Source organism: Ursus americanus, chromosome 20 (genome assembly GCF_024610735.1).
Source record: "Ursus americanus isolate L20-20 chromosome 20, mUrsAme1.1.p, whole genome shotgun sequence".
NCBI lineage: Eukaryota > Metazoa > Chordata > Mammalia > Carnivora > Ursidae > Ursus > Ursus americanus.
The window spans coordinates 48480778-48493604 of record NC_142146.1 but is presented as its reverse complement, the minus strand read 5'-3'; the positions used below and the strand labels follow the sequence as shown (position 1 = coordinate 48493604).

At 35.1% G+C, this 12827-nt stretch overlaps 1 protein-coding gene across 1 annotated transcript in view; it reads left to right on the top strand.

The window, feature by feature from the left end:
- The window catches only part of DHX36 (DEAH-box helicase 36), a 52546-nt gene extending 40552 nt beyond the window's left edge, over positions 1–11994 (top strand). Inside the window, exons 18-25 of the mRNA XM_045812242.2 lie at positions 520–693; positions 850–936; positions 1951–2034; positions 4594–4693; positions 4790–4880; positions 7262–7382; positions 8274–8426; positions 8828–11994. Of these exons, the coding sequence (XP_045668198.1) occupies positions 520–693; positions 850–936; positions 1951–2034; positions 4594–4693; positions 4790–4880; positions 7262–7382; positions 8274–8426; positions 8828–9013 (996 nt within the window). The 3' untranslated portion in view covers positions 9014–11994. The remainder of the gene's footprint in view (positions 1–519; positions 694–849; positions 937–1950; positions 2035–4593; positions 4694–4789; positions 4881–7261; positions 7383–8273; positions 8427–8827) is intronic.
- Positions 11995–12827: the final 833 nt, after the last annotated feature.

The following is a 12827-nucleotide window of genomic DNA, read 5'->3' as shown; positions in this document are numbered from 1 at the left end:
TTCAAGCAGCTTTTCTAGCTATGCTCAGTGGAATGATTGGACCAAATTACCTAGATAATCAGAGCAGTAGTCCACCCCCAGTTTTCAGTGTTCTAGATATCCCCATTATTTCTTGCCTTCCTGTCTGATGTCTCTTAAACTATTAGAATCAAGGGCTCTGCATTATATATTCCAAATATATAATAGTTGTCTCTTTTTTTGTTTTATTTTTTCCCCACAAGTCTAGTGGGTGATTTTATTTGATTGAAGGTTTGCTAATGTGGTATTTCTCTTATTTCTCTCCTAACATTTAGAGTAAAGTGGGTTGTGGATTTTTTTTTTTTTTTTTTTTTAACTGAGTTTCTAACCTTTGCTGATCTCAGAACTTAGTTTTGAGGAAGAAACAATATTGAACAATATTAGGGCATTTGGGCCTAAGAGAGTGAGCACTCTTCTGCTGTTTATTTTAAAGCAAACTAAAATAGCTTTGAAAGTGATGCTTTATAATGTGTATTTTAAACATAAATTCTTGCTTTACAGAACGCTTTGGATAAACAAGAAGAATTGACACCCCTTGGAGTTCACTTAGCACGATTACCAGTTGAGCCACACATTGGGAAAATGATTCTTTTTGGAGCTCTGTTCTGTTGTTTAGATCCAGTACTCACCATTGCTGCTAGTCTCAGCTTCAAAGATCCCTTTGTCATTCCATTGGTAAGAAAGATATAAATAAAAGGCTGGACAGTTCTATATACACAGACTAGTTGTTGCTTAGATCATTTTTCATTAGCTTTTTATTAGAAGGCCTTTCTGTGTTTATTATCAGGGCAATTTAAGTTGTCTTCATTTTTTTCCCCCTCCTTTCTGAAGGGCAAAGAAAAGATTGCAGATGCAAGAAGAAAAGAATTGGCAAAAGATACTAAAAGTGACCACCTGACAGTTGTAAATGCATTTGAGGTAAAAAAACAACTTGTCCTAGATTGTGACAGTTCATTCAGGTTAAGAGCTGATAATAGAAGAGGAACATACTCACTTATTAAAATGTGTTTCATTATCAGGATTAAATTAAGTATTTGAAATTAGGTTAACATTAAAAAAAATTGTTGATTTTTCATGAGTTTTCAATTTTCTGATAGTTCATTACGTTTACCCTTTTGGGGGGAAGAAGTCTATATTTGTGTTTTGATAACAATAGAACAAGTGAACAGTTGATCTCAGAAATCTATTTGATGTTATTTGATACTATTCATTTGTACTTTTGTGTTACTGACTTTCATGAAAGATGGTCTCATTCTGTTCATTAATAAACTACAACTGTATTTGGATTTAATATTTTGATAGAGTATCATAATCATGTACATTATTTAGACCGTTTCTCCTTCCAAAAGTCATCCCTCATTTGAGGAAAACATTTATTACCCATCTTTGCAAAATTTAAATATAATTTGCTTTTTAGAGATAGCATTTTTTTATTGTAGTTCTAGATCCAGTTTGGTACTACATATTATGGGAAAGTTTTTTTTTTCCTTTGAGTTCATCTAGTAATAACTTTTCTTTTTCCCAATCTTCCCTTCTCTATTTAAAAATATATACATATTTATTTATATTTGTGGAAGTTAAAAATGTACAGTAGCATTGGACTTTGTCCAGTGGTGTTCTTTTTGTTTATTATATACTATATATGTTGACATTTTGTATAAAATACACAGTATGTTACTATAGAACTTACTTACATGAAGAAAGGTCTGGAAATTCATTGGTGGCTATCACTTCACAACTAGAATCATGGGGAGTTTGTGGAGTTTTTTTGTTTGTTTTTTAGTTTGTAAATTTCAAAATTCTTTGAATTTTTTTTTACAAAGAAAATGAAATATCAGAAGATTAAATTATTACCAAAATAAAGACAAACCAGTAAGCATCTTTGCTTTGAGTAACAATATAAATAGTTTTCTTTATTTCTTTGCCCCATAGGGCTGGGAAGAAGCTAGGCGACGTGGTTTCAGATATGAAAAAGACTATTGCTGGGAATATTTTTTGTCTTCAAACACATTGCAGGTAATGGTGAATGTTTTGAAATGGTTCCCAAATATGTTAGTATGTATGTACCTATTTTGTGTTGTTAGATCTGGAGCAAAATGTTAATTGTATGAGTTTGTCATATGAAGTTGGTTAAGTGATTATACAAAATAATCATTTTGTATAATTGCCCCTACCCTCTAGTTGCTGTTTTGATGATTCAGCCTGAAATTTTTCATTAATACTTCTAGAATCTATTTTAAAATATCAAACAGTATCTTTATTTTAACATAATATCTGTACCTTAACTTTTGGGTAGGTTAACTGTTTTGTGTCATGAGAAAACATTGGACAGGAGGCATCTGTGAAACAGAAGATAATAAATAGGACAGATAAACATCAGACTTAAGGCTCTACACAGAATTGGAGAAGTTAAGAATAGGAATTCCTCACTTTGCCCTATTCATGTACATTCCAGCTGTGGCATGAGCTCTGGTACTGGACATTTAACAAATCTACAAGGGAGTAAAAGAATCAAGAATCTAGCGTGTCTAGCAAATCTAATCAAAACTGCTCAAACATTAACAAAATGAAGAGTTAGAAAATTCTGAAAGTTACTACATTGAAAGGGAAAAAAGAATGGAACATAACATACCTCAAAAGAAAATACCTTACCACTCCTTCATAGTAAGGAACAGTTTAAGAAGAATCTGAATTCAGTAAAGCAAAGATAAGAAAATAAACCAATAGAATGGATCACAAGACTGCTGACCTCCTTAAGACACGATGACCAAAAGAATGACAAGGAGCAAAGTGGAGGTCCCTTTAAAGTATTGCCGTAGAAGAAAGGCTCTAATCACAGTTTGTAGGTTCAGCTGCAAAAGAAAAAAAGTTAAAAGGAGTAAGTAAAAAGCTTGTAGACAGGAAGACAGGACTGATGATCCACCAAGAAGACAAAAGATGTCTCTCCGTAGGAAAGCCAAGTGTAATTATGAATATCTATTCAGAGATGTGTACAAGAACATTTCCCTGAAATAGAAAAAATGAACTACAAGTATGAAAAGATACCTGAATCCAAGTGTTGAGAATATTATATCCAGTCAACCCATTAATCCGACTATAAACACAGGACAGGCATTCAAGAAAGCACTTAAAATACTATACCCATGAACTGTTCTTGAAAAACTCACTGACAGTGAAATGCTGCCTATTAAGAGATAAATCAAAAAGAATTTCAGGAATGGAGAGTACATGCTAAATCAGTGAGTGATGTGTGTTGATAGAACACAGTACAAAACAAGTACAAAACAATATTGGCATTATAGATACAGAATAGAATATAAAGGTTTTTGTCTTGAACAATATAAAGTAATGATAATAAAAAACCAGGAGGTGGTCTGAAGAGTCAGTGTGAGAGAAATTAAGTAGGGAAGCTTAAGTCACACAGTTCATAAAAGGGACATACAATGAAATAAGACCAACTTTATGTTTCATAATCTCTTATTTTACATTTACAAAGATCCTTTATTATCTCATGATTGTGAAAATTTAGGATTCATCAGTTTAACTTTTATTCCTATTTAACTTTCTTTTTTAAATTGAACTAAAATTGGGACGCCTGGGTGGCTCAGTCAGTTAGGCGTCTGCCTTTGACTCAGGTCGTGGTCCCAGGACCCTGGGATCAAGGCCTACGTCTGGCTGCTTGCTAAGCAGGGAGCCTGCTTCTCCCTCTGCCTGCCACTTCCCCTGCTTGTGTGCTCTCTCTCTCTCTGAAAAATGAATAAATAAAATCCTTTTAAAAATAGATAAATAAATTGAACTAAAATTAATTTTAATACTTTCCTTAAAACAGCTTTTTTACTGTTATCCCATTGTTAGGATAGCATTTCTGTGCAGTTCTGTCAGTATATATGCAGAAGTGTCTGCAGTATTATTTACTTGGTTAATGGTTACTTCTGACAGTACGAACTTTAGAGAAATTTCTTCATTTGTACTTTTCTGTATTCCTTGTGTGCTTTATAATGAGCCATGCATCATTTGTGTTCAAATTATGATTCTTCTTCAAACAAAAACCAGATGCCAGGCCTTTGTGCCAGTATGTAGTAGCAGTTAATTCTCAGTAGTAGAAATATGGATGTGGGTTATTTTATTTATGCTTTTCTGAATTTGTTTTTCCAAAATATGGGGTGGAGAATAACTTTTAAAATTATATTAGTGAATCTTTTGCAAAATGGAGCAGTACTTAAACATCAGTGGTTATTCCCTAGAGCTGGCAAACCTTTTCTGTAAAAAAAAAAAAAAAAAAAAAAAAAAAAAAAATCAGACAGTAAATATTTTAGGCTTATAAGCCATATGGTGTCTCACTTCTGCCTTGATAATGTAAAAGTAACCATAGGTAATAATGAGTGAGTGTGACTTTGTTCCAATAAAACTTTATTGACAAAAACAGGTTTTTGCAACCTCTGCTCTAAAAACCTATTTTTGCCAGTGTTTTATAAAGCCAGGAAAACTTACAGCTGTTGGCGGGTATATGCTTTATAGCCCCTATAAATCTTTCTGAAAGGTATTCTAGTTCTGTTTGTTACCATTGCTCCCTAGATGCTGCATAACATGAAAGGCCAGTTTGCTGAGCATCTTCTTGGAGCTGGATTTGTAAGCAGTAGAAATCCTAAAGATCCAAAATCTAATATAAATTCAGGTAAAGCAGAAAATGCAGTGTACAAATTGGCTTGCTGACATTGTTTGTTATATCCGTGTTTTACTTTTTTTTTCTCTATCTTCCTACCCTCAATAGATAATGAGAAAATAATTAAAGCTGTCATCTGTGCTGGTTTATATCCCAAAGTTGCTAAAATCCGACTAAATTTGGGTAAAAAAAGAAAAATGTAAGCATTGAAGATTATTATAAACTACTTAATTCTCTCCTTAAGCTTTTGAAATCCTCTTAATGCATCAGAGCTTATATTGTAAACTTGTTCTTATTTATATTTGGACCATATTCTTCTTTACTTTTTGATCACTTAAGGCAAACTGTTTGCATGGGCATCACTTTCCTTCACAGCACATACCTGGTATCAGCTATTATTCACAAAGAATGTTAGTAAAATATAATACTAGGGTAAATATTAGGAAACTAAGCCAACTATAAAACAATGGTAGATGGACATTACTTAAGATTTTTTTTGGATTTCTTTTCCTCTAAGACGTATAATTTTATAATTTATCTCCTTGATGAAAATTATGGTGGGGGCGCCTGGGTGGGTCAGCCGTTAAGTGTCTGCCTTCGGCTCAGGTCATGATCCCAGGGTCCTGGGACGGAGCCCTGCATCAGGCTCTCTGCTCAGCCGGAAGCCTGCTTCTCCCTCTCCCACTCCCCCTGCTTGTTTTCCCTCTCGCTGCCTCCCTCTCTGTCAAGTAAATAAATAAAATCTTTAAAAAAAAAAAAATTATGGTGACTTCTCTGTTTTGAAAACTAAGGTATGACTTTTAAATATTTATATGTGTGTGTATATATATGTATGTGTGTGTATATATATACACACACACACACGTATATTTATACGCGCACACACACACACACAAATAACCAGCCTCAGTAATTGCAGACTGCGAGGCATGTTTTTTGCCTACCAAGTGAGTTCATTCTAGTGAGGAAACAGAGAAACTAAGTCTCAAATGAATAGCAGTATGTGAATTGGTACCACCCTCTTAAAAGGCACACTAGATTAGAATCAATTGTCAAGGCATTAAAATAGTGGCTCAGTGGATTCATAAGTGAATATATTAATTTGAGCACCGTGTCTTAAGGAAGTAATTCCACCCCGCATCAGGCTCCCTGCTCGGCGGGAAGCCCGCCTCTCCCTCTCATACTCCCCTTGCTTGTGTTCCCTCTCTCGCTGTCCTGTCTGTCAAATAAATAAATAAATAAATAATCTTAAAAAAAAAGAAGTATATTGTAAAGAACATAGTTGTCCAGTAGCAGTGGGCAGATTATTTGATAATATATTATAATGGCATATAAACGCATTGGCTTATAAAACAGTTACTGTGTAGTAACAAAATAATTCTGACATTAAATGAAAAAATTTGGATACCCTATGATTATAAATATGACAGAGTACTAGATCTGAGGTAGACTAAGTGCAGACATTGTTTTAGGGCAGAGTTTCTCAATTGTGATGACTTCACCTGCCGAGGGACATTTCATTTGGCTGTGTCTGGAGACATTGGTGGTGGGTACAGCTGGGGCAGTAGTATTAGCATCTAGTAGATAGAGGCCAGAGCTGCTATTAAACCTTCAGTATCCAGGACAGCACCCACAGCAAAGATTACTCAGTCTAGTATGTCAAAAATGCAGAAGTTGAGAAACCCTGTTCAACATACGAAATTACGGGTTACGTGAATTTTAATCATTGTGGCTGGATTATCCTCATTTTAAGTGATACAGGTACTTTTTTGAAATCAGTACTTTGTCAGATTTCTTTTCCTATCTATTCCTGACTTTACAGGTAGCTTAACAGAGAGACTCTGAAATACATATTATATATTTCTCTTGCCATCCTAGGAAGAATTTATGGAAAAAATGTAGTTCTGTTTGTATCGGTGGTATATTTTGGTCTAGACCAGGGTTCAGCAAATTTTAGTATGCTAGCTTGGCCAAAGTCTTGTTTGTGTAAATTTTTATTGGAACACAGCCATACCTATTCATTTACGTGATGTCCATGTCTCCTTTCCTGCTACGTCAGCAGAGTTGAGTAGCTGTGACAGAACTCGGAGCACCCACAAAGCCGAAAATATTTTCTCTGTGGTCCTATACAAAAAGAGTTTGCCAACCCCTACTGCTCTGTAGGGTGGCATTGGTTAAATAGACCGTGGTGAGGAAACATCATTTCTGATTGTACTCTGAATAATGATTCGTCACCACGATTCATGATTTTGGTTAGAAGCATTTATGAATTCCTAGAACTACGGAAAGGATGTTCTTAAAAACAAATAGGAAGAAATGAGGGATTAGCAGCATTTAGGCTGTCATTTAATACAGGTAATTACCAGTGACTATTTAAAGACAAACTACCAGACATCTCCCTGCTGAACTATTTTAAAGACTCCTACAAATTGAGGTAAATTGTTTTGTTCGCAAATAGAGATTTGTAAATTTGTATCACAAAAATAAACTGCCCTCATCTGGAATTTTTTTTTTTTTTTTTAGATTCTGGGATTGGTTTGGAATCTCCCAGATTTTAACTGCATTTTAACTTTTTTAAAGGGTCAAAGTTTACACAAAAACTGATGGACTGGTTGCTATTCATCCTAAATCCGTTAACGTGGAGCAAACAGAATTTCACTACAACTGGCTTATCTATCATCTGAAGATGAGAACAAGTAGTGTAAGTGAATATTTAAAATAATTATGAATTTGAATATCAGTCTTGCTGTATTTTACTCTTGTGTACTTTTCACAAAAATAAAATTTGTTCTGAAATACTTTTTTTCTGACATGAATTATAAGTTCTTTAAGCAAATCTATACTTTTAATGTGCAGCATGTCTGTCATGATGGGTCTTTGAATTTCAGTTAGTTGGGACGGTTATTTGATTTGCATAGTTTTCCTTCAGAGCCTGCTTTCAAGAAATACTGGCATTTTAGGGTATACAGGAGTTTACACCGTACCGAGAATTTTGTGGACATGTCACTATACCTTATAAGTACTGGTCAGAACATTGAGTGAGATTCTGCTTATGTATAGATAAAAATAATTTCAGATACATTAGTGCTTTCTTTTTGTCACTCAGAAAATATTTTATTTAAAGAATAGTGCTATTGTTTGAAACAAAAACGTAGAAACTCCTGTGTTCTCTGAATTAATGAAGACTGGCCAGTTTAAAATGGTATGTCTTTGGGGTGTCTGGGTGGCTCAGTTCTGCTAAGCAACTGCCTTTGGCTTAGGTCATGATCCCACAGTCCTGGGATTGAGCTGCGGATTGGGTTTTCTGCTCAGTGGAGAGCCTGCTTCGCTCTCTCCCTCTGCTGCTACCCCTGCTTCTGTTCTCTCTGTGTCTTTGTCTCTGTCTCTCTCAAATAAATAAATAAATAAAATCTTTTTAAAAAATAAAATAAGATGGTATATCTTCAAAATTAGTCTCCATATTAACATTAGCAGAATAATACCTAATTTAGAAGGAAAGCATTAATAGATCAATACCGGTGATAGTGAATTAATGTGGCAATAATCCTTTCAGACTTGTGAATGTATTAATTTGCTTTAATTCTCATTATAGATATACTTATATGACTGCACAGAAGTTTCTCCATACTGTCTCTTATTCTTTGGAGGTGATATTTCCATCCAGAAGGATAACGATCAGGAAACTATTGCTGTAGATGAATGGATTGTCTTTCAGTCTCCAGCAAGAATTGCTCATCTTGTTAAGGTGACTGACTTTACATGGTTATCTTTGAATCTACATGCAAGTTAGCATGTGGTCTTGTGGTTTTGTACCAAGTGTTATGTATGTTATATTAAACATTTCTTGCTCTATTTCAGCAGAGCAAACAGTGTTGAGAAATTTATGCATAGTTTTTCCAGATTGTTTTTTGAGGTATTTGTAGATCAGCCATTCTAAGTGGCTCAGTGTGATTGAAGTTTGAAGTTTTTAACTTTACTTAGTTGGCTACTCACAACCACACTTTAGTTAGTTGCTCACTAAATAGTTCAGTCTTTTGTACAGTAGCTTACGAAATTTTTTTGTAACAGCTAAAGTCACTTTTATGTATCACATTGCTTAATAGTATATCTTCCTTTGTTGAACATATGTGATTTTTCCAACCTTAGGAATTAAGAAAGGAGCTAGATATCCTTCTGCAAGAGAAGATCGAAAGTCCCCATCCTGTAGATTGGAAGGACACTAAATCCAGAGACTGTGCTGTACTGTCAGCTATTATAGACTTGATCAAAACACAGGAAAAAGCAAGTCCCAGGAACTTTCCGCCACGATCCCAGGATGGATATTACAGCTGACAACTTTCCTGTGGTGGTCTGAAGATTTGACAGCCATTTTCCATCATAGTTTAATTTTTGGCTAGATGCCAAACCATGGGACATGAATATTTCCATATGTAAGGTAGAGACCTTTAGTAGGTAGTAAAGACAGAATGTGCATGATTTAACAGTGTTATCTGTAGCTATTATAAATACATCATAAAAAGCAATATGTTCTCTGATTATATATTCGTTGTGGTCATGTCCACACTTTGGGAGGACTGTTCTTATATATATTGAGTGTTGTACCATTTGAGAAATTCCTTTGTTCTGTTATGAGAAGTTAATCTTTCTGCTCATAGTGACTGAGTATGGAAACGAGTAAAAAGAGAATGATTAGGCAAAAAGTGTCAAGTTAAGAATTTGAACACAACCACATTTTTAAATGAAACTTCTCTCTGAAGTAAATTAATTTGTTGTAATAAAGCCCACTATTTAATAAAATGTACAGTGTATAAATCTCAGCTAACTTTTTGGCTTGGTTTCTACATCTCTGTCCTTTGGCTTATTTGATTTTTTTTAAAAATGTTTTTAGAATATATTTGTACCCCTTTTACATTAGCATAATGTAGCACTTGAGAAAGTGAGTCCAGGCTTGACCACCTAAGTTCAAACTTCAGCTGTGACTTACCTGCTCCCTTTAGCAAGGTACTTGGCTTCTCTGTTTTTTATTTATCTGTAAAATACAGGTAACATTGTGAGGATTAAACTTGTTGATACATGTAAAGTGCATAGACTAACGTCTGGCACATAGAATGTACTCACTAAATCCTAGTTTTTATTTGTCCCTGAATTTTTTTTTATAACAGTCCATTATCTTACACTCATTCCTATGCTCTGAGTCCTGTTTTACCCTCTCAGACAGTGGAAGCTAGTGTGATTTTAGGGCTAGTGAGTGATAGGCTAGTGTTTACCGCCTTGTCGGACTGATAAATACCGTTGGTTGCTATCCCAACAGCCATTTGTCCCCATTTGCTTGATTTTTCACGTGTTCCCCCTCTGTGTGGCTTGGTGCCCAGGGATGTTGGACTCTCTTCCCCAAGGATGAATCGGATTGTTCTGAGCCAATCGTGTATGGTCTTAACTCTCCTTACAAGTAACTGATGAGGCATCAGTATGTGAACCTGTGTTGTCCATTGCATCTGACAAGAGATCTACAAGGGGACATCTGAGAAAGATTTTCTTCACTAGTAGACTTAGAGGAGGAAGTTTTCTCCTTTGGACATTGTCTTGTCTGAATCTGGCACTGCTGTAGCCATTTTGGGATTGCAGAGGATGATTAACTGAAACACATAGTCTGCATCAGTGAGTGTTTGTTGAGGCCTGTTTCTACCATTTCTTTTGTGATCTAACAGTTTGACCCACATGTCTGACAAAAGGTGTAAAAGTAGTAGTCCTGAACATTCTGCAGAAAGAAATGTAGGAAGAACATCCTGCTGCATCCTTAAAAATACACATTTTCTTGTGCCTTCCAATAAATGCAGAGAGACCAAAGGAAGAGTATCAAACAGTGACTGATTTACTGATAATGCTGGGATGATCTGTGTAACACCACTGGTTCAGGTACCGCTCCCATTTCTGGGAATGTATGTCAGCCTATCCTTGCCTTCTAAAGGTTTTGAATGTACTGTGTCCTAACTCCATTCTCTTGGCTAGTCTCCCAAAAGTGATCTCTTATTGAATTCTTGTATTGAGTCATCTCACAATATTGTGGTTTTGTCCCTAAACTCAAGGTGACCATTAGGTTCTCTCTGCTCTGTAAGTGTGTTTATGTTTGTGTATGTGTTTTCTTGCCTTTACTCTCCAGTTTAAATTCACAGCAGGCCAAACTGGTCTTGGAAGATAGCATTTAAAGAGGGGGGATTATTAGTTAATTGGTCCCATGTTCCCAAACCAATATTTAATCTCCATAAGAATGAGGAAAATGTTCCTGAAGAATTGTTTAAATAGAGCTATTGAAAGAGGTTAAAGCAGTCACTGTCACCCCCAATTTCTGTCTTCTGTACAGCCGATCAGGATGGAAATCTTGATTGAAGGTGCTATTTGTGTTGTTTCTTTTGTTTACAAAATAGTGTATTACTGAGCAGAAAATTTATTCCAGGTCTAAGAACTATTTGTTATATTTAGCAGTTTTAAGAAATAAGACATTAAAAAGAAAAGTCTATTTGCCTCACCATTCTTAGTGATACCTAGAATAACTCTTAAAAAAACAAAACAAAACCCTGAAACAAACTAAGAGGGGGAAAAGCAAAGAAACCACTGAATAATCTTTAAAAAAGTTTCTTTGAAAAGTAAGTACATGTAGTGCTTCCTAATTCATTAACTTGGGCAAAAGCTCTAGATACGTTTATACCTATTACAACAAGTAATTTTCTGTTCTTACTGTAGTTTTAAAACAAAGTCCACCCTGAAAGCTAGAGCTTATTGAAAAGCTTTAGAAGGAATTTATTTTAGTACCCCCCTCACCCAAACGTAAATCGTAAATTTCCTTCCACTCTTTTAGCTGAGTTGTGTATATTTATTTTTAATTGTCAAGATCATGTGGTATAATCATATAATATGCTGATTGTTTTTAAATGACTTTTTTATTCTGATTTTAAAACAATATACCCTCATTGTGAATATTTGGGAGTTAAAGAAAAGCATGTTACCACTGTTACATTTTGTTATATTTCCATGATGTATTTCCATTCTTTTTTTAAAGGTTTAAGATATTATTTTATGTATAATAAAACTTGCCAATTTAAGTATATAATTCAGTGAATTTTGTCAAGTGTATAAAGTCATGTAATTGCTACCACCACAGTCTTGATCTAGAACATTCCCATCATCTAAGTTTCCCTGTACCCCTTTGCAGCCAATCCCCTGCTTCTACTTCTACCTATTGGCAGCCATAGGTCTGCTTTTTGTCATTAGTTTTGCCTTTTCTAGAATTTCCAATAAATGGAAAATCATATTTAGTCTTTTGTTTCTTTTACTTAACATAATGCTTCTGAGATATTCATGTCGTTGCATGTATCTGTAGTTAGTTGCTTTTTTATCGTTTAGTTGTATTGCCTTATATGGTTATACCACAGTTTGTTTATTCATTGACTAATTGATGGACCTTTGAGTTATTTTCAGTTTTTTTTTTTTATTATAAATAAAGCTGCTGTGAACATGTGTGTATGAGGCTGTGTGTAGATAACGGTTTTCATTTCTTTGGGGAAGATACCTATGATTAAGATCATTGTGTCATGTGGTAAGTGTGTTTGACTTTATAAGAAACTGCCAAACTGATTTCCGGAGTGGGCTTGCTAGTTTACATTCCTGCCAGCAATGTAGGAGGGGTTCCGAATGTTTCAAATCCTTGCCAGGACTCCATATTTTGTTATTTGGTGTTTTTTTTTTTTTTTTTTAAAGATTTTATTTATTTATCCGACAGAGATAGAGACAGCCAGCGAGAGAGGGAACACAAGCAGGGGGAGTGGGAGAGGAAGAAGCAGGCTCATAGCGGAAGAGCCTGATGTGGGGCTCGATCCCATAACGCCGGGATCACGCCCTGAGCCGAAGGCAGATGCTTAACCGCTGTGCCACCCAGGCGCCCCTATTTGGTGTTGTTTTGTTTAGTACTAGCCTTCAGTGGGTGTGGAGTCCTAGATCATTGTGGTTTTTAATTTGTGTTTATTTCTGTAATGATTACTCAGGGATATTGATCTGTAGTTTCCTTTTTGTGGGGTAATGCTGGCCTCATAAAATGAGTTGGGAAGTATTCCTTTTCAAGTTTCTGGAAGAGGTTGTATAGAATTTGTGT